Genomic DNA, 22,679 nt, shown 5'->3' with positions numbered 1-22,679 from the left:
TATATACACAGGGGCGTGTATTAAGTTCGCTTTGGTATTCCAACCAAATCAATTAGCTTTAATAAAATGAAGTATAAGCATTTTAATATATTTATATTATTTAAAATATGTATTTCTCTAACATACGCAGTGGGTAAGTTTTATTTATTTATTTATTTTCATTTTCTCAATCTAAAATGTAGATTTAACGTAAACATTTTATTAATGTTTTAAATAACAATTAAGCTTTATGCTTATTAAGATCTATCTTTGTTCTGTTTTAATAATTTATTAAGTAGTTTTGGTATACAACCAAAACTACTTAAATTTGGATAATATAATTTAAAGGACCGTATTAAAAAATGATATATTACAACGCTCTGATAGAAATAATTGACTCCTTTGTAAATTGTAGTGTTTATGAAACCGAGCCGGTGCTTATTCTGCAACTTGAACACAAACTATATGGTGTATTTTCTCGGACACATGGCAAATTTCATCACTAAGTTTTCCTCAGTTGATACGTGTATTAAGTTTTGTACACGTTTCGGGCTGTTGACGCCCCTCTTCAGCCAACTTTAAATCACAGATTTTTGCAAACATAAAATTGTTTTAAAACCTCTCTGTACATTAATTAATTTTTTATCATCTAGTCGATCTTTTTCATCGAGGCCAGAGATTCTGTTGTACAAACGAATTCTTATTGGTTTTGTTGCGTATGACTCTATTCATTTACATAGTGATGTGGTAGATGGGCCACCTCGTGGCAATCTTCTGTTTATAGGCATTAATTTTTATTTTAATATTTTACATAAAAATAATTTACTTTTTAGTTTATATAGAAATAATTTACTTAGTTCCAATTTATAATATGCTGAGCCAATTTTCGTTTATTTTTATACTAAAGTTTTTATTTATACATTTCTTACTTTTTATAATTTCAATGCTTTCTTTAAACTTTCTTTTATATGTTTCTTTTTCTTTATGAAGGATTTCTACATTATCTTTATCTATTTTGCAACCGTTTAAAGTACAATGGTCATGAAAAACGGAATTTATTCTATGATATTTTAAGTCGGCTATATGTTCTTTTAATCTGACTCCCAATTTTCTTTTTGTTTCTCCTATATAGTGCTTATTATTATTACAAGTACAAGGGATCTTATATACTACGTTTTTAGCTTCAGTTATTGCTTGTTGGTTTTTCAATGGGTTGAGGTGTTTTAATCTGTTAGACAGTTTTTGGTATGACGGTGCAAGTTTAAAGTCTAGTTTTTTGATTTTTTTGTTAATTTCTTCGTATAGGCCTTTGATATATGGGAAAGCAGTATACTTCGTATTATTTGCTTGTTCATTGTTATGTGGTATTTTTGGAGTATTTAATTTAATTTCCCATTTATTTAATAGTCCTTTGTAAATGCGAAATTAACTGAATTTTGATCTATTTTGTAGTGTTTTTTTAAATATAATCTTAATTATATTATTATTAAATCTTACAGATCCGCCAGCAAATATAGAAAGCAGTTATCATGCCATCACAGAAATATCTTGGGCGACTAAAGAAGGAGATTATGTAATTATGATGAGTGAAGAAAACTTCGATTCTAAAACTAGAAGATCATCCTTTACACTTTATGATGATTCTATGAATGTTACGATTTACGAAGACATGATGTTAAATCAATCGTTAATATACGATGCCGATGGTATTTATTTTATCATTAAATTGATACGATTTAAAGTTAATAGATCCTCCTTACTCACTCGTATCCACTTTTCAACAGGTTGTAGGGCTTATAAACCGAAAGAATGGCTTAAAGTTCATGGCCCACCGGATTTAGAAATGTACGAAGTTAGTGAAGATAAAATATTTTTTCCTCTCATGCAATTATTTTGGGGTCTACGCCCAATAAACCTGAAACCTGGCACAGATAGGACACTCGTAACTTATAGGGACGTGTCGGCTCAGAAATGGACTTATCTACTCAATTATCAAAGTTTGGATAAAAAATTCAAACATACCATAGAGATCGATGCATTCTGGTCAGGTTAGTAAGCGACCCAAAAGTCAGTTGACCGTTGTAAATACTGAATCGCTCTATTCTTCGAATTTCTTGCGAAAAAGCACGATTAATTGACTTTTAAGCAGCTATGTATGTTTAAATTACATCTCTTAACTGTTAATATCCTCTCTGGGTTATGCATTAACTTATTTACAAAAGAAAAATTAATTAATAGGAATTATAACAGAGATCTTTGTGAAGATTTATATACCGATAATGCTCATAATTCAATTTTTTTGTACATTTTATAGACGGAGAGGCATTTGGTCCTTCGAAAGAACTGCTGAGGCCTTTAGGATATGCATTTCGTCGAACGTCTGTAAACCTGACCTCAGGACTAGAGGAGAAACATAATTACAGCATTAGCATTTTCTACTTTCTGAGCGATGTTTTTAATAAGCAAGCATTACAGGTTGACATTTAATTAAGTATATTTAATGATAAATTATTTAATATATAAATGTATATAAATACACAGTACAAACAAACTATCTCAGAAACATTAAACCATATAAAATTAGAAAATATACCGAGTATTATATATTAGGCAGTATTAATGGCATTTTAAGGCACAATTAACCTAGGCTTTCGCTTGGAATCTCGGATTTTAGTGCTGGATTTGGATTCTGGTGTAGGCTATCGTCAAAGCGGTTCTTGACCTCCACTAAATAATAATTTATATTTAAAAATGTAAGGTTCTGAGCCTCGTAAAGTAAGGCCCTAAGCTCAGTCTTGTAGAGTGACGTCTTAAGTCTATGGCGCGTTATAACTTCATGGGGGCCAGGCGAATTTGAATTAGGGCCCCATGTATAATACAGTGTTGACTTCAGACGTTTTTCTTCCAGGAAATTTTTTTAAGAAAATATCTTATAAAAGATTGGCTTCGACCCTCTATTAGTGGAGGCTTAGGCAATTGTCATGAAAAGGACAATTGCCTGAACCACAGTGCTAAGCTTAGCCTTATAGTGTAAGGTCCCAGCTTAGCCTTGTAGAGAGAAGCCCTTGAGCTTAACCTTATAGAATAAGATCATAAGCTGTGACTTGTTAAATCCAGCTTTGTTTAGAGGCCCATACAGGTATAAATATATGCTTATCGATACACACTTAGTCTCGGTCCAGCACTCTGAATCCAGAACTAGTTATGACCCTAAACTTTGTACAGTATCGAGTGTTACATGATACAGAAGTTTACATTGTATAAAATTACATAAAAAGGGCCTCGCATATCCTAAACCATCAAGAAAATGTATGGTTATTATTAAATAAATATGAAGTATTTAACAGATATCTTCAATTTTTATCTTATCAAAACTTGTGATTGATTATTAAATTATGTGTCTACTTCTGTAATGTTATCTTAAACTTTTCATACTATTCATATAATTTTAACATAATTTATATATATTTTTTAAATAGGTAAAACAAGGTATTCATTGCACTAACAGAGTTTCAGCCAGGCCGTTTCCTACTTTCATGAATTTTGAGGCGTTTTCTGTCAGTATTGAATACCTACAGCCAAAATCTCGTATGTTCGGTACTGTAGATGTACGTAACCTTTGCAATTAATTCAACTATAAATAGATTTTTATATATTTATATTAATGCATAAATGTTATTTATAGATGTGGGTGGATGGAAAAAATAAACTCGTTCAAATTCGACTAGATCCACTTAATCAAGAGGTGCAACCGCACGAGAAAAAACAAACGAAAATTCGTATCGCAAGCAACGAACAACGTACGAATTTATAAAAACTATATTAAAAAATAATAAATTATAAGTTTATACGTCGAGTATATATACAGGGTGGTACAAAAGTCAATTAATCATTCCATAACTAAATTTGTCGTTTGCAAACTACAGAACCAGACCTTTGTTTTTGCTCAATACACGAATTACAATGCGTTGAAGACACGCATAAATTCCTAATTCTGCCGTAAAACGCGCAATTAATTGACTTTTGAACCGTCCCGTATTGATTATACAGAATAGAGACAGTAAAAACTAATTTTTTGGTCTTGCCATTAGAAACAGCGAAAGAGCTTTATACGACGTGGAATTTTCTTTTCTCTTATTGGTTAACGAAATGTAAATTTGCAGAATTAGGCGTGTCTTGATTGTCATATGAGAATCAAACTGAAATTTTAAATTTTAAATTAAAATAATATTTTATTTCGTATTAATTTAAAATTTGAATTTATTCTTCATTATATCTTTATTATTTTTTAAAAATTTTATGTAGAAATTATATACGATATCGACCCTACAAACTATATGAAGTGTAAAATAATGCCAATTAGAGAGATGTTATTCGACGAACAAACATTATATGATTTCGATTCGCTTTCAAAATTGGATTTACAACATTTTTTTGGAAGAATCCCTTACATTTATATGGGAGAAGTAAACTATATTTTATGAAATTATTAAATTATACATTTTGCTTCGTTAATTAATTTAAAAAAAAAAAATGTTTTTTAGAGTGTGAAAAGAGGTATACCGTGCCGATTATGGCAAGGAGTGAGGAGACAATGGCCACCAGGGCCACATTACTCTTCTGTTACAACATTGTGGGAGTGGTGCATAGCAGAGAGAACAGTAATTTAAAAATTACAATTATTTTAAATGAATTTTATTTAATTATTTATATAAAATTTTGTTTTCAGGGCAATCCAGTTCTGTTTCAAGCTAATACATTACCTGTTGTCTCTTTAGACATTACAGTTATTGAGGTATATTAATTTATGCATAATAAATACAATTAACTCTTAATACGCCTACTTATAAAGTTTCGAATGCAAATTAACCAATAAGATTAATCTAAACCGTTAAGTAATGAATACGTAAAAATACTAACCAATCAGAGTTCAAAAAGATTTGTAGAGGATGTCCAACTTTTCTGATTTGAACTTGATTGGTTATTTCGTTTCTTGTTAATCATACATTGGTTAGTTATAAGTTTAAAACGTTTTTAAATAAGAATTGCAAATAAAATATGATTTTAATTAACTTTTTAAAATTCAATTACAGAGTCCTCTTACTGTTGATGAAAGTTTCTTTACTTTAGGATATAAATTAACTTATAGTTTTTACAACTTTAACTACCGTTCATCTAATTATATCAACACAGTAGCTTTCGATATAAGCCAATGCTTTGCTCCAGAATTAATTCAGCCATGGAGATTTAAAGTCAAATGTAAGATTATATTAATATAGATTTATTTTTAGTTTTTTTTTTTCTATATTTTAAGAGTAAAGAAACAAACTGTTTAACGTCTATGTAATTGTTCCTTCTTCTTACTACAATATTCTATCCTTATAGCTTTTATAATGTGTAGCTTTATTATATTCACAAATAATCAAGAATCAAATTTTATAGATAATCTCTAGATTAGAATTGGCCTAACCTTTTATTTTTCTCACACCCTACGAAATTTTAATATGAGCTTTCACACTTATGAAAAACTTTTAAAGTTTACTCATTATAGTGCGTAAGATCGCCCCATTTTTTCGTGTTTTCTCTGACCTAGCCTTAATTACAGCTTAAAAGATTAAGAGAGATCCTTCAAAATAGTACTGGCGTCAAACACAAATTAATAATGGATTTCAGAAATATCTGTAATTTCAAGGGTCGCACGCTTCCAGAGAAAAGGTCTGGCAATTCAGGGGGTGCATATATCTCAGATTAGGAACCACTGCTTTGTACAATGTTTTAAAATCTTTAATTTCACTACCAGAAAACTTTTAACAAGTGATAAAATATATAAATTTCCATTAATTTAGTAAACGCCAAAAACAAAACGATTTTAAGCAATTTGACAATTGATGCTGATTTCGTCGGCGCTTGGAAAGAAGCCATTTATTCTGGAACTAGCCTTGCACCTTCATCCATGAGAATAACCAGAGTTCGAACTGTGAGTTGCTTCTTTTTTTCGTGCTTATTAAGAGAAAAACACTTCATTTTCATGTATAAATTCAAATTTTTACAGATAATCGTCGAATTGGAATTATTTATCGAATTTTACATCCTGGATCTTCATCCTGAGCTTCCAACTACTGTTAATGATAACGTTAAATCATCAGTCGCCATAAAAACATTAGAAACTTTTATCAATACCGGTTCTTTATCTGTGATTTGGGTGAAAAATGTAACTCAGGTAAGCATTTTCTGTTCGTGTTTTATCGTAAAGAGATACAGATTATTATTAATTTCTTTTGTTATTCTGTTACAGCCACTGACATTAACAGCTGTCAAATATAGTCTCACTAGACAATATGAAAAAGTGAAACCTCCTCCCCCTCCCCCTCCCCCTCCTACAAAAAGTACAGAATCGACAAAAAAGGAAACAGAAACAACAGAATATACATTTACAGGTGACATAATCATCACTAATTCACTCAAACCAAGATTTTCTACTCTAACTCCAACTTCAAAAACAATTAAGCCTACCCCTACGAAAAAAGTAGTCACTGAACGTCCCAAAATTGCAGATAGGTCTACTGGACATTCAAAAGGGACAATGGCAGGTTTAAGCGTGGGATTGCTTCTGTTTGGGATGTCATTAGGAGCAGGGGGGACATTTGTTAAATTCAGATATTTTAAAAGATAAAAATTCAATATTAAACATTGTTTATTTTTTATATCTTTATATTGTGTAACAATACAGAAAATAATATTTAAAATAATATCATTAAACAATTTTTTTTTTCTGTAATTTATTTACACTAATAAATAATTATTTTTACTACTGTAGTAAGGTTTATAACTTATATAACTGTATCTCGAATGACAAAAATCATGTTTTATGTAATTTATTTTTGAAATATTTCAACAGAAGTATATGGAATATCAGAATGAACATATTCTCTATAATGTTGAGTGATAAATTAAAGGATACATTCATCTAAAGATAAATATATTCATACTAAATCTAGTGAAAATAGAATTATCTCACGACTCGACTAATCTCTACACGAGTTCCCTACGAAGTACAGCTAACGAAATCATGTATTATTTTCGTCTAGTTTAGCTGCCGATATATAATATGGCCAGTAAATACTGTTGAAAACGATAAACAGTAATGGATACAGTACACGACATGCACGATCTAAAGTACGAGCTTCTTCAACCGCTGTAGGAATCTCGCTTTTATCCTTATGCTCCGAAGCAACCACATGTAAATTCCCACTGGTTGCATCCTTGACTTGTAACTGCTTCTAGTGGAAACACAAATAAATTAAAATAAATAAGAAATTTAAGCAGTAATTAACTTAAAAGTTACGCCAAAAATAAACTAACCTTAACGACGAATAACCGTTTCTTAGAATTTGGGTTAGGAATGGGTCGTCTACTTATGTAATTAGCGAGTGGAAACTCTAGTAGGGCGGTAAAGACGAAGAATGAACAGAATCCAACCCATACGTCTATAGCTGTTACGTAAGCAACTGGAGGTAGACGTTCTCGGATGTTTCCTGCTGATGTAGTTAAGGTAAGAAGAGTCGTTACTCCCAGAGATACTCTTCCAGGTACTGCAGTAACATCCAACCAGAACGACATCCAGGACACGATAACAATGAAGGTTGTCAACATATACGAATACATTAAATGATAACTATTCTGGCGTTTGAAACGAAACGTTGCATTCACACAACTGAATAGTCCGTTTACATCTATTAAAGATAATTGCGGTCGTTACGAAGGTTAATGTGGCAAAATAATTGAAGGATGTTCTAGATAAAAACATGCTTAAAATTGCGTACAATCAGTGATCGTACCGAAGAAAAAAACATATGTTACAAGTAGCAATTACGTAAGATTACCAAAGAAATGTAAGAAAAATCTGTAAAAATGAAATAAAAGTAACTAAAAATTCATAAAATTAAACTGAAAAACAAAAAAATTAACTTAAAACATCGCATAAAATAACATGAAATTAACTTGGAATGTATGAAAAAAAAAAGCAGTTTCACAGAAAGAAGTTTTAGTAAAACTGAAAATTATTATGAAAAGTTGAGTAAAATTATATTTTTAAGTAAAGAAACATAAATAGAACAATAACAAATGCATAAAATCATCTGCAAACCAAAAAATTCAGCTTACAATTAACAAAAATCGCATTATTTCGGTATCAAAGCATGTATTTCAGAGCCCTTCGGCCCATTAAAATGAAAAGTTGGCCAGGAAAAAATTCTCAAATTAACAATTAAATAACAAAACTTTCATTTAAATTACATTTAATGAATGACTAATTAAAAATGACATTAAAACAACGTTAAAGGAATTCATTTAAAATTACAATAATTAAATATTACTTAACTTAATATTAGTAAATAATTTAATTAAAATATATTAATAGTTAATTAATCTGGTAAAATTATTAATTAATATACAAAGATAAGCACGTAGAGAATAGGAATTCGTTGGAATTTTATTTTAGAAAGTTAAAGTTCATTGTACAATTTTGAATATTTTAAATTTATTTTTAGTAACAGATTGCGTGCAGGCAGAAAAAATATCCCGTTCTAGTTGAAAAAATATGCATTCGATTGTTGGTTATTTATTAAAATAAAGCAATTTCTTACCAGCTCCCTTGTAGTGTAACTTTCTAATCCCAGTTCTAACAGGGGATAGAAGTTCGAATTCCGTCAACTCAGCATCCGGATAAATCTCCACTCCTATTGTACTTTCATCCCAAACTAATTCCAATTCTTTATCTGTTAACGAATCTAAAAATCCTCTTAAATTAATTGTAAGAATGTAAATTAGTTATTAATTAATATTTTAAAAAATTGAACGCTTGACATCTTACAAGAGCAGAGAATCAGAGGGCATCGCTGAGTGTCTAAAGGATAGTGACGAACGTCCATGCGACATTCTAGAGTCACAGTTAATCTATAATAGAAAAAATTCTAGTTATTGTAAGTATATAAGAGTGTGTAGTTTTATAAAATTAAGCTCACCTCTTGCTGTATATGATACGTCCATTGGGTTCTAGTAGCAAACGTAGGTTTGGGAAAGGTTCTTGATAGAAGTCGACTTTCTTCAGATGAAGGAAGCGAAGATCTGGTGTCCATATGTTATTAAAATATTCTCTTATGTCTCTTTTTTTCGGGCATTTTGTCTTCTTCTCTTGATTTTCGGGGTTACAGGTCAATCGAGTGTCGTCCCAAGAGAGCGTAAACTGAGCATCGATCGAATATTCCTGAAGACAGAGAACATCATACGAAGAGTTTTGTTCTTGTATCACGCACGGAACTGTCGTTAATATAGAAAAAGTTGTATAACAATCGAGTTGTTTATGAATCAATAAAGCTGCCAAACCAATCAAGGGAGCCAGAAGGAGATTTAAAAGTTTCCTTTTTAACTTTGTAAAAAGGAAACTTAGCGTGACAGTTTAATAGACATATAGATGAGAGACTTTTAACAGTATTTGGCAGAATTATCAATACTCTAATGACATTTAACTTTATTATTTTTAATTTAAGTCATATTCTATAATTAATTTAGTATGTTACGTACGTTAAATACTTAAATTAATCGTTGTATTCGTTAAAAAATAATCTTACATACCATAGAAACATCGCTGATAGATGCCAAGCTGTTTACGTACAAGCTAACATGAATAATTGTCTTTTCTTCTGTAATTTTTGTGAATTTTGTGTACAAAATTTGTTCTAAAATTTATATATATATATACACATATTTTTTACATTCTATTAAAATTCTTACCGGATTCAGTAGAAGGTGGTGCTTCAGTTTTGTCGTAAGATGCCAAAATTTTTGACATGACCATGTGACTTGGGATAATGCTAAAATGAGAAAGAAATTAAATATTAAAGCTTTTAATTATTATTAAATATTGTAGAAAAAACAATAATCTTAGAAGAAATTGATAAAATTTAAATAAATAAGATCCAAATATATGTCGTCTTCTGCAATATATGAAAGATGCTACAATATCACGTTTTAAAAAATGTAAAAGAAGATTGGTTAGAAATTGATTATTTAATTGGGATTGGAATGTACTGTGCCATGGATGTCTGCAGACGGGGAAAACAAGACATTTTCTCTCCCCTGGATGAGTAAAAAGTTCCACAAATTATCGTAAAAGTGAATGAGATGCGTAACCTTGCACCTCGACCATGGGAAGCTTTGTTTGTCCTTAAAAAACTGGTTAATGTTACCTTAGGTGCCAAGATGGCGGCTCGTCTCTGATTCCAGTAAGGAAACAGTAGGACACACGTTCTAACCTAAACTAACCTATTCTAATAAATTACCATAATTATTAGCAACCAAATTATTAGAATAGGTTAGGTTAGGTTAGAACGTGCGTCCCACTGTTTCCTTGCTGGAATCAGAGACGAGCCGCCATCTCGGCACCTAAGGTAACATTAACCAAAAAACTAAAACAATTAAATAATTATATAAAAATTTATTAATATAATTATTTCTCTTCAAGCTTTGCATTCCCTGGAAAATTTTCCGCAAACGGTCACTCTATGTTTTATTGTTTGGTGGTTAAGAAGAGCATCTTATTTGTTAAAGTCGCAGTAAATTCGACCCTATATCAACTATTAATCTTTACTCTTCTTTTTAGTCTTCAGCTCTATTTGTGTTCTGTTAAAATTACTATTTCTTTTTAAACATGTTCACTCCTTTCTACAGCAATCACTGTACAGTTCTTCCATCTTATCTCCTCAACTCCTATCTCCATCACTTACCTGTTCACACAGTTGTTATCCCTTATAATATGGCACTACTTCATATTCTACAATAACTCACCCAGAACCATCAACCGTCAACAGAGATCTTTTATATGATTTTCCCAACTTTCTAATATTAATTCATGCCTCCATCTTCTATTCTATATCATGTTAATTATATCCACTCGATGCGTATCCCATAATAGTCATTAAAACGAGAACATTTCGGACCAGAAACTGTGCAGTTAAGAACTTTTTGAGAAGTTTTCTCTAAGCACCGGATGCTGTTAATGGAAATGTAACATTGAGAAAGATCGATAGTGACAAGCAGCTGCTTTTATTTAAATAACATGCGGTAGCGGGGTCATGCCTACTTTCCTACTTTATGATAATATATAAAATGCATTTACCTGTCGATATTTCATTTCCCTTTGCTCTGTACGCTTATTTTTTTAATGGAAGATAATCTTTTCATACTGTGTCAAGGTTACGAATTTTTTGTGTTACGAGCCGTAAGAGAAATCGTTTTTCTGGATGAATAAGTTCAACAATATACTAACTGAATTCTAAAATATGTATTAAATTATTCAAATTTAATATATTCTTCGTTACAACGTTAAAAAATCCATTAAATATAGAATAAATAATGTACAGTACAGTACAAAATACCAATCTATTCTTATAACGATGAGAGAGATAAACGGATTAAAGCTTCAGGCAGTTGATCGCTTAATATGCCTGGACGTCCTATCTGTTAGCATAGGCGTTTCAGGTGGACTGACCCGATTTCCGCCATAATAGGGGCGAGGAAATCGAGCTGGAGGGACTTACCTGTGCAGTCAAGCGTGCTACAGGTTGACAAGACTAATCGCTCATCGCTTGCCTAGCACTGGGATCGAGGCATCGGTCGTTTGTTTTTTTTTAATTGTAAATTTCCGTCACTGATCATCAGAAATATAATTTTAGCTGTTATTTTCATACGTTTCTTTCCTTATAACGTTTTATTCGCGTTTATTTTCCTGTAATTTGAGACGATACAGCTTTAAAATAAACAGATCAGGTCTCACTTGCCAATAGACTATCTCAACTTTCACAGATTGTCGTCGGTTCCTTTGTAATCGGAGAGGAAAAGATCGTGTGTCCGTGTTAAGTGTTTATTGCTTTTGCGGTAATCTGAGTAGAGCTGGAGAGGTCACTTAATAAACCGCCAAGTGTTTTATTATCCTTTAAACAACTCCTCCCCATTTGTTATTTTTAGTAATCAGAGAAGGGTAGATCGTGGGTCAAGGTCGGTGAAAGTTTATTGCTTTAGCAACAGGGTGTCATATGAGCTGCCACCCACTCCCACCCTTAATGACAACAACGCCTAAGTGTTTCATTACTAAGTAAACAAAAGCTCCTTTCTCTGTCAGAAATGGGTCAAATGTCAAGGTTACTGTTTGATTGTATTGAAAACAATGTTGTCCTTGATATTAAGAATCAGTTTTGTCAGAACTGTTCACTTTTAATACCTTTTTTTATAATTTATTTCTGCCTCGGTTATAAAATTGTTTTTATCATGTTTTAAATCCGCGCGTTTTATAATACACTTGTATAAAGTTACGAATTAAAATTGAAATGCACATTTCATTGTTTCATAAAATATTTATTGATTATACAGAGTTGAAGGTTGCAAAAATGTTTCCATATCTCTACATCTTCGTTATTACATATATATGAATAAAATATATTGCCATTTTATAAACAGATCTTATTGAATTCAATTTGTTTTATTTTCTTGTATTTATATTCGTATTGTATTCGAATTCGCCATTTTATAATTTGTAAATATGCACGTATCACATTATATTTCATTCGTTTAATTCTATACTACTTATGTAAAAACTATTTTTATATCATTTAATTTCCTTTTATATGTTTTAATTAGTTTTTTAAGCTAATGCGACCTAATCTACGAATGGCAGCTTCCCACGCATCACATAGAATTCTACGGGGAAGCCATCATTGCAGGCGTAAAGTTGCCTCTGTAAAGTTGTTTATCTGGGTAACATACCGATCAGGAATCCTTTTCGACATTTTAAAAGAAAATAAATATACACACTTGTTTAAATTTTTAATGAATACTTTTTTATTTTAACAAAGCTATACATTTTTCTGAGCACGATTTCGATAGAAGCCTTCTAATGAAGAAGTTAACATATTGGAAACAATCTGAAGATGTTTTGAACTACAATGACAATATTTATTCTAAATGGCATAATTGAGAGCGATACATCGCATTATCGTCATCATCAATTTTCGGGTTCTGAGTTGACTCGACAAACACACGATTTGTAATGCTACGAATGTCAAACCAGGTAATGAAACTTTTATTCTTACAATTCGGTTGATGAATATCGAACATTGTTCTTTCTCTACAACTGATCTAGTCTGCCGTTACCTGGATATAGAAAAGAAATTAATTGGAGAGCAACGACAGGAAATTGGGACTCATGTGTTGCTTCGAAGACCCACTCTTTAAGATTCCAATTTGTTTTTCTAAGTAAACAGGTTCAACTATAAAGGTGACATGCTTTTGTTTTTTTCCACATCTACGTTTCTTTCCTAATCGCTTTTTCTTTCTGAATTTTATTTCCCCTCCCCTTTTCGCAAACACACCACTGTATTGCTTACTGATTAAGTTTTGAAAGTTGACAGACAAAACACGAAGTTTATTGGTTTGTTATTATCCAATAAAACATTGGAAAATTTCCTTGAACATGATTTGTTAAATGGTTTTAGCCACACCTTCTTCTAATTGCTTGATTGGTCATTATTGTTGGTCACACCCTGCATAAAGCGTATTGGCCGTAAATCATTACCGACCTATATCAGAATCGCCAATCAGAGGTCACAAATATATGTAAGCGACCAATCTGCCAGCAATGCACATTAATATCAAGTAACAGTTATAATAAGTATTATAACATTTAATTCTGCAACGATTTTATGACTTCTTTGCAAAACAATCAGATTAGAAATGAGTAAATACATTTATTAACTCTAGTTACAAACAACTCGTTAACAAAACTCGCTCTTAATTACGCCATTTAGAATAAATATTGTCATTGTAGTTCAAAACATCTTCAGATTGTTTCCAATATGTTAACTTCTTCATTAGAAGGCTTCTATCGAAATCGTGCTCAGAAAAATGTATAGCTTTGTTAAAATAAAAAAGTATTCATTAAAAATTTAAACAAGTGTGTATATTTATTTTCTTTTAAAATGTCGAAAAGGATTCCTGATCGGTATGTTACCCAGATAAACAACTTTACAGAGGCAACTTTACGCCTGCAATGATGGCTTCCCCGTAGAATTCTATGTGATGCGTGGGAAGCTGCCATTCGTAGATTAGGTCGCATTAGCTTAAAAAACTAATTAAAACATATAAAAGGAAATTAAATGATATAAAAATAGTTTTTACATAAGTAGTATAGAATTAAACGAATGAAATATAATGTGATACGTGCATATTTACAAATTATAAAATGGCGAATTCGAATACAATACGAATATAAATACAAGAAAATAAAACAAATTGAATTCAATAAGATCTGTTTATAAAATGGCAATATATTTTATTCATATATATGTAATAACGAAGATGTAGAGATATGGAAACATTTTTGCAACCTTCAACTCTGTATAATCAATAAATATTTTATGAAACAATGAAATGTGCATTTCAATTTTAATTCGTTACTTTATACAAGTGTATTATAAAACGCGCGGATTTAAAACATGATAAAAACAATTTTATAACCGAGGCAGAAATAAATTATAAAAAAAGGTATTAAAAGTGAACAGTTCTGACAAAACTGATTCTTAATATCAAGGACAACATTGTTTTCAATACAATCAAACAGTAACCTTGACATTTGACCCATTTCTGACAGAGAAAGGAGCTTTTGTTTACTTAGTAATGAAACACTTAGGCGTTGTTGTCATTAAGGGTGGGAGTGGGTGGCAGCTCATATGACACCCTGTTGCTAAAGCAATAAACTTTCACCGACCTTGACCCACGATCTACCCTTCTCTGATTACTAAAAATAACAAATGGGGAGGAGTTGTTTAAAGGATAATAAAACACTTGGCGGTTTATTAAGTGACCTCTCCAGCTCTACTCAGATTACCGCAAAAGCAATAAACACTTAACACGGACACACGATCTTTTCCTCTCCGATTACAAAGGAACCGACGACAATCTGTGAAAGTTGAGATAGTCTATTGGCAAGTGAGACCTGATCTGTTTATTTTAAAGCTGTATCGTCTCAAATTACAGGAAAATAAACGCGAATAAAACGTTATAAGGAAAGAAACGTATGAAAATAACAGCTAAAATTATATTTCTGATGATCAGTGACGGAAATTTACAATTAAAAAAAAACAAACGACCGATGCCTCGATCCCAGTGCTAGGCAAGCGATGAGCGATTAGTCTTGTCAACCTGTAGCACGCTTGACTGCACAGGTAAGTCCCTCCAGCTCGATTTCCTCGCCCCTATTATGGCGGAAATCGGGTCAGTCCACCTGAAACGCCTATGCTAACAGATAGGACGTCCAGGCATATTAAGCGATCAACTGCCTGAGCTGCGCAATCGATCTACCTGGCGTCAACGTTAAAAAATCCATTAAATATAGAATAAATAATGTACAGTACAGTACAAAATACCAATCTATTCTTATAACGATGAGAGAGATAAACGGATTAAAGCTTCCTGTTAATTAATCCGTTAATTATGCTCAAACATTAATTTAAATATATAAAAATAGTCTCTAAAATATATAAAATCTTTTCTAAAATATATTAATTCTTTGATATATTTCATACATTTATTCAATTTACTAATTAGGAGTTACTATATAGATTTGCATAATTAGCCTTTCTCACTTTATATATGAAGTGAGAAAGGCCAAAAGGTTAAATTGCAACATTTATAATATCTTGAATTTTTTGTTATGTGTAATAAGGAACGTCTAACTAGCCTAGTTTTGAAAATAATTGCTTCTTCATGATTTTAGGTCTCGATTTTTCCTGCCCTTAATTGTATAGAAGTCATTCAGTTATATCTAAAGGCATAAAAACGAGAAATTGGACCTTTATCTAGTTTAAAAATATAAAAATTAGTATCTCAAGCCATAAATTACACAAGAAATTATTACTTGAATTATGTTTAAGCTGTAAAAACCTTGAAATCTCGAACCAAAGAACCATTTTTATTTTCCTATCAGTGGTCGTTGTTTAGCGGTTTGATTGTATATGTGTGTTTTTATTTATAATAATTTTCTTTAGTTATATAACGATTAAATTACGATAAATCGAATTATTTGCAGAAATGGTTTAATTAAATAGTGAATATAGGCAGTTAACTGCATTGAATGTGTGACATTAAGAAATAAAAGATCTTACAAGCTAATTGGCTGCAGATTAACGCTCTTAATGATGATTGGTTGGAATAATATAAACTGAATACACGACTTAACCAATTAGATACATTTGTGTCAATTACGTTAACCAATCAACCGTCATTAATTTCTTTTAAAATGTTTCACACGTGTATCGCGAAGAACATCAAATGTTTTTATTTATTATCATTTTTTAACTAAAATTACAAAAGTATGATATATATTTACAATATATTTCTTCAAGTAATTGCATTATTTATTAATTAGCTATTAAATTTTAATAACTTTTTATAACGAGAATTCTACGTAAGTTTATTTTTTCAACAATCTCAATTAAGAAAAATTTATTTATCATAAGTAAGGAAACGTCAAGTCAAAGATTAGGCACATAAAACTATTTAATTCCACTTTAATCTTTCTTTAACCGTAAATTTTCCAGCTTAAAGATATGCAAAGTTAGAAAAATGATTTACATTTTGTAGACGAAAGCAAAAATCCTTCTCGTTTGTTTTGATCAAGGTGACAAAAATAATGATAATAAACGAATTTAAAAGAGAAATAATGCATCTTCGAAGTTTAATTTCTCTGTTTTGCTGATGTAATGCTAAACTTTGTTAATAATCTCCTTCAAAACAACGCCATTTTGAAGCAATTAAGTACAAAATTATAAAAATTAAACAATTTTATGTCTAAATTATTTTTTAACGTTATTCAGATAAGGATAATTTCCTAAAGAGTAACTCAACTGATAAATTTTATTTATACGACAATTTATAAGGGCTTGAATATGTTTAATACTCATCTATTCATGCTGAATACTGAATGTATTTTGAGTGTTTTCAACTTCAAAAATTGCATAAATGGTGTTTTAAAGAACAAATTTGAGCTTTAAAACGTAATTTACAGCATAAAAAATTGAAAATATTCAAAAATATAACGTATCCATTTTCATTAAATAGTGAAAAAAAATGCATTTTTGTTTTCATAAATATGTAAAAAACTAACTTAATATTTCGATGCGTATGAAATCTAATAGCGAGTTTAAGATCTAAATCTTACATATGAAACCTTTAAACTGTAATTATAAACTGCCAATTCGATAGAGAAATATTTTAAGATGAAAGCTGCGGAGTGTGGGTTCGAACCCAACTTGATAAAGTATAAATTAGAAATCGACTTACCTTTCCAGTTGCTCGGCGATGAGGTTAGAAAATAAAAAAAGGAAACTGAAAAGAAAAACCAAGCTCATGTTTGTTGGATATGCAGCTGAAAAGTGAAAGTTAGTGACGGGTATAACGGTGTGAAAGTCGTGCAGCACTTTCCTATTGATTGGGAGAATTTGATCATGTGACGTCAGCTTGGGTGGAAAACAATACGAAACACGTGACGACGTGTCTTTTAATAATTCAGAAGCGCTGTTGATATCTGAGAGTTATTTATTAATTTCTTTGCATGATAAGTCTCTTTCAGTCGCTGACAGATATGGAAAAAGTTTACTTTTCAATCAGGTAATTATAATTATTTATCCTGTAGAAGTTAAAGAAAGAAAACACCTGTAAAAAGATATATATATATATATATATATATATTAGCTGGAATTTTTGAATTTCTAACAGTTTTTTCAAGCTAAATTCTTATTTTATATATTATTCCATATTTTTGCGTAACAATTTAAGACCCGAATGTCCTTGAATTGTATTGATAAAAAATAAACCATGCTTACATTTAGCTAATAAAATTGTCTCAGTTCTAACGTTGTTATTGCGTAACGATTAAATTGTTAATGCGTTAATGCCATTAAAACTCGTAAAAATTAATGGAGTAAAACTTTAAAAAAATAAAAATATTAAATTCTCAAAGTTTATTATCAATTTTATAATTTTTGGGGGGTCGTAAAGATGAAAAACAGTATTACTAAAACGGTTCGCGTGTCGCAGTTCCTTACTCGTTTTTTACTTAAATTCACAAGAAAAAAAAAATCGGTTTTAATTTAATAATTCCTTAAAAATTTCAACTTTCAATCAACTTTTAATATAAATTTTACAATTTTTTATAGTATTTTTGCATAAATTTGCGTATATTTTTGTGGGATTTCTGATAGATTTCCGCACAACATTTTCAATTTTCTTCTATTTTTCCAACGAAATAACAGTAAATTTTAGAAATTTTCGTATCTTTTACAAAGTTTTTATAACATTTTTCATATTTTTAAATATATTATTCAGATAAAATTATTATTTTTAATGATTTTATCTATTTGCTTTCAGATCGTTCGCCACTGACAGGTTGCTTACTGCTAAAAAGCTTAAACCATAAAAAATCAAAATATACATATTGTATTTTGAACTTTTATGGTTTAAGCTATATTATATTTTTACTTTATGGTTTCATTTTAATTTATTTAATGGTTTTCTACTCATAAAAGCGCGCAAGAGAGTTTAATTTACCCTTATGCGAAGAAAGTCTTAAATTTTGACATTTAAAATCTCTATAAAAATCTTAAATATATCTATAATAAAATTAAGCATTTATGTAATAATTAATTATAATTAAATTACTTAATATTCGCTCTTTAATTTAATAGAAAATATAAAATTAAAGCCATTGTTTATGTATACAAAAAGGGTATACATTATTAAGTGGATTATTCTTTATATTATAAAAATACGAATTTTAAAATATTTTTAAAGATAGAAAATTAAATTTTCTATTTTTAAACGTTAAAAAATGTCAAAAAATGTGTAAAAAAATAATTTATTATTCATGTAAAAACTGTAGAAAACTCGGCTGATGTCAACAATATTTCATGTTTCTAACAAAACTACGGCCGAACATTTTACATATTCTAACAAACAAAAATACATTTTTATGTTAAAAAAATTAAATTTTTATTTTAAAAAATGATTATTAATAATTTAATAATAAACAAAGTTATATATTTACTCCGGAAAAACTTTCAATTCGCATCTGTACTTTTATAGGATTAATACTTAAATATTTACAGTAGAAACTGCCTAAAACGGAAGGGGAATAAGTTAAAAACCTGCGAAAACGGAAGCCAAATATGATGTAAACCTGCAAAAACGAAAAGCAATTGGGCACGGAGAGATTCCGGCTTACACAGGTTTTACTGTATGACCTATTGTATTTTCAAATGAAAGTTAAAGAAAATTGTAATTAATTATTAATTTAATAGTTTTTATAAATTATTTAATGGTTTTAATGAAATTTTTATGATTATTTTGGTGTATTTTGTTTATTTTTTTTTAATACGAGCGAACCTTCAATAACGGCCACCTCCCAACAAAGACCAATCTCCAATTGACAGCCATTTTCTCAGAAATGTTTCTTTTTAAAGTACATACAAATTAACCTCTATATAGCGGTCCTGATAAAAAAAAAAAAAAAAAAAAAAAAAAAAATGGCGTCGTTCAGAGGTTCGACTGTAATTTTAAAGAGTATATAGCATATAAAATTGGATATTTTTATAACAAGTATATATAAAAAATTGGTAAATTATTGGTTTTTTCAGCAGTTTTTAAAGCTATTTTATAAATTACTTGATAACTTTATGTGTTTTTTGGTAGTTTTTACTAGTATTTTAAATATTTTCCCACGTATTCAGAGGTTCTTTCATTAATTAAAATAATTATCTCATCAATTTTGAAATTATTTTATAAATTATTATATTTTTTAAAGCATTTTATTGAAGATTTCAAGCAAATTTTCATTAATTTCTTACATTTCTCTCTCCGTCGTCGCTACTTAAAATATGAAAATTTTTTATAAAACTTCTAAATCTTATAATAAATGAACATTCAGAGAATATTTCTAATAAAAAAATATATTTATTTATTTTTTAATTACTTTAAGCCATAAGAAACCATAGTAAAGAGTTAAAACGATAAGAAAATCGATATCATTATCCAACAAAAAGCGACAAATGCAAATTATTATGTTGCAAGGTGAGTTGTTTTATCTTATTTTATTTTCTTATTATTAGTTTTACTCAACCGAGATGAGAAAATAAGTTGAATAGAAGCCATCAAACTTAACAGCCAAGATTGATTGATAGTTCATTCTCATTGTTACTATTAGAGGAAGAACATTTTACATACGTCAATACACATTTTTATACAACGTAAACGCGACATCAAACGGCAATAATAGTAATTAGTAAATTTCAAAATATACGTCATCGATTAAAAAAATTTTTATATTTATTTATTTTTTTTTTATTTAAAAACAATTTTATAACGTAATGTCTAATTTAAGATTTTGTTTTTATTAGTTTAAATAAAATAATATATTATGCTTATTATTTTTATGATTCTTTTAAATATTTATTTGTAAATTATATAAGTTATTTGTGAATTAATGACGAGATGTGGCGCTTCATCTTTAACGTCGCTCTCTATTTTGATTTTAAACAATTAAAAATTATTGTAGAAGATTCTATTATTCTATAGCGTTATAAAAGTTCTTCACTTAGTATTTTTTTATTTTTAGTTATTTGTAAAAATATTATAATTTTATTACGTTTATTAATTAAAATACAATGATGAGATTTTAATAGGAAACGCGCGCGAAGTTGTGTCACGAGTATAATAAATAAACTCAACCGTAATATTAAAAAATTTTAATATTTTAATTAACGAAAAATTTTGAAACATTTTTTAATGAGGCATTTTGTGAAATAGTTAAAATTTCTACAATATTTTGACTACTTTCGTTTTATATCACACGCGACGCGACTTCGCATCGCGTATCAAACTAAACACAACTTATGTTTTAAAATAGCGAAAAACAATGCAAATAGCACTTTTCATATTTAAATAAACGTGAAAATTTAAGTATTTCATTTATTTATATATAAATATATGTTCGAAGAGTAAAATTTTAGACGTAAAGCGTTACGGACGGATAAAATTTTAAATAAAGTAGATAGAATCATTTTTCTTTTTATTTATTTATTTTTTTAATTATTTGTATCATTTCGAATTATGTAATTACTTTTTTTAAAATAAAACAAAAACTAAATAATGGAAAACTTAATCACAATTAAAAATTTCTACATCACAATTGAAGAGTTTCTTTGCTCCATTTATTAAAATATTTTTAAAACGTTTACTGTAATTATGGCAAAATAAAATGAGCAAAATGTTTTTTTTGTCTTTTAATTTAATAAAGAAAAATCATATTTAATAACAGTTTTTCTTTTTTTTAAAGTAATTTTTCATTTTTTTACAGCTATAAATCACAAATTGCTACGATAAACTAAACACAGGAGTGGTTAAAGAACTTGTATTAAAATAAAATTTAAAATTATATATATTCTTTGGGGTGAATCTAAATCACTGGAGTGCATCACTATCTTCTACGCTTGTAATCCGTAACTGGTGCACGTTATTCGCCGCAGTTAAAAATGATGTATCCAAGCGCATCACATAGCAGAGATGCACACAACTTAATGCCCTTTTTTGTACTTGAAACAATGTGAGCAGCTTCACTGACGCGATTCTATATTTTTTTGCAATCATTTTTATCGTTGTTTTCATGTTTAATAAAGTTGCTGCGATCTCATCCTACTGCCAAAAACACGAGAATGTTAGTGAATGGTATCAAAACTTCAAAATAATATACAAATATAAATAAAAATATAATAATTTTAGTTGATATAAAGTGTTAAATATAATAATAAAAAATTTGATAGCAAATAAAATAATACATGCAAACTGAATATAAAATTCAGACGCCATTTGCCGGTATGAAAATTTGATATTAATAGTATGAATATATGAATATTAAACATAAAATATGTAACATGAAACTAGAAATTACAATATTTGAAGATAAAATTGACTACTGAAGTATGTTTTTTCTTTTGTTTTTATAAAAATTCTTCAAGAACTTAAAGCGTGTCTTATTTTATTTTGTACATTTTCGGGAGGACATGCTATTGCACACAAATTTACTGTAAGTAGTTTAGATGAGATAAATAAAAATAAATTTTACACATAAACAACAATTCAGAAAATAATCAATTTTTTCATTAAATAAATGTTTGTTCTCAGCAATTTTTCTTTTCCTTTTTTTTTTTTTAATCAAGTACGCGGCCATTTGCCTGGAAAAAATTTCGAGCGATGCTACTAATTTTATTATAATTATTAAATTTATTATTTTTATTATTATTATTATTAATAAAACAAAAATTTTACATTAATTTGGCCATTTATTTAAATTTTTAGTCAAATTTTAAATCATTTTATATTCACATAATTTAGGCTTAACGTCGTTTGTTTTAACGTAACGTAAGCGAACATGATTTGTAATTTTAATTTATCGAAATAAACTTCGAATTAATTAATATATCGTCTATTAGAATTTATTTAGAATTATTAGTTTAATATTATTAAGAAGAAAAAAAAATACTAAAATTATTATTTAAACAAAAATTAATCGGCTTGAGTAATAGAGTATCTCCGTGTTT

The 22,679-nt window shown here is 29.1% G+C and overlaps 2 protein-coding genes across 2 annotated transcripts; one reads left to right on the top strand and one right to left on the bottom strand.

The window, feature by feature from the left end:
• On the top strand, positions 1–7,093 carry LOC136972593 (uncharacterized). The gene is made up of 13 exons (XM_067267167.1): positions 1–133; positions 1,479–1,685; positions 1,764–2,027; positions 2,294–2,454; positions 3,459–3,587; positions 3,665–3,779; positions 4,285–4,445; positions 4,524–4,640; positions 4,709–4,774; positions 5,073–5,238; positions 5,826–5,956; positions 6,032–6,199; positions 6,275–7,093. Exons 1-13 carry the CDS (start codon positions 67–69, stop codon positions 6,650–6,652), a joined length of 2,130 nt encoding a protein of 709 aa, XP_067123268.1. The 5' UTR covers positions 1–66; the 3' UTR covers positions 6,653–7,093.
• On the bottom strand, positions 6,830–17,624 carry LOC136972594 (glutamate-gated chloride channel-like). The gene is made up of 8 exons (XM_067267168.1): positions 17,371–17,624; positions 9,772–9,851; positions 9,613–9,680; positions 9,003–9,244; positions 8,852–8,934; positions 8,625–8,768; positions 7,342–7,712; positions 6,830–7,259 (listed from the first exon to the last, which is right to left on the bottom strand). The coding sequence occupies exons 1-8, from the start codon at positions 17,436–17,438 to the stop codon at positions 7,047–7,049; spliced, it is 1,269 nt and encodes a 422-aa protein (XP_067123269.1). The 5' UTR covers positions 17,439–17,624; the 3' UTR covers positions 6,830–7,046.
• Positions 17,625–22,679: the final 5,055 nt, after the last annotated feature.

The sequence above is a fragment of the Centruroides vittatus genome, unplaced genomic scaffold (assembly GCF_030686945.1).
Source record: "Centruroides vittatus isolate TY-2023 unplaced genomic scaffold, ASM3068694v2 contig_298, whole genome shotgun sequence".
NCBI lineage: Eukaryota > Metazoa > Arthropoda > Arachnida > Scorpiones > Buthidae > Centruroides > Centruroides vittatus.
This window is presented reverse-complemented; position numbering and strand designations above follow the sequence as displayed.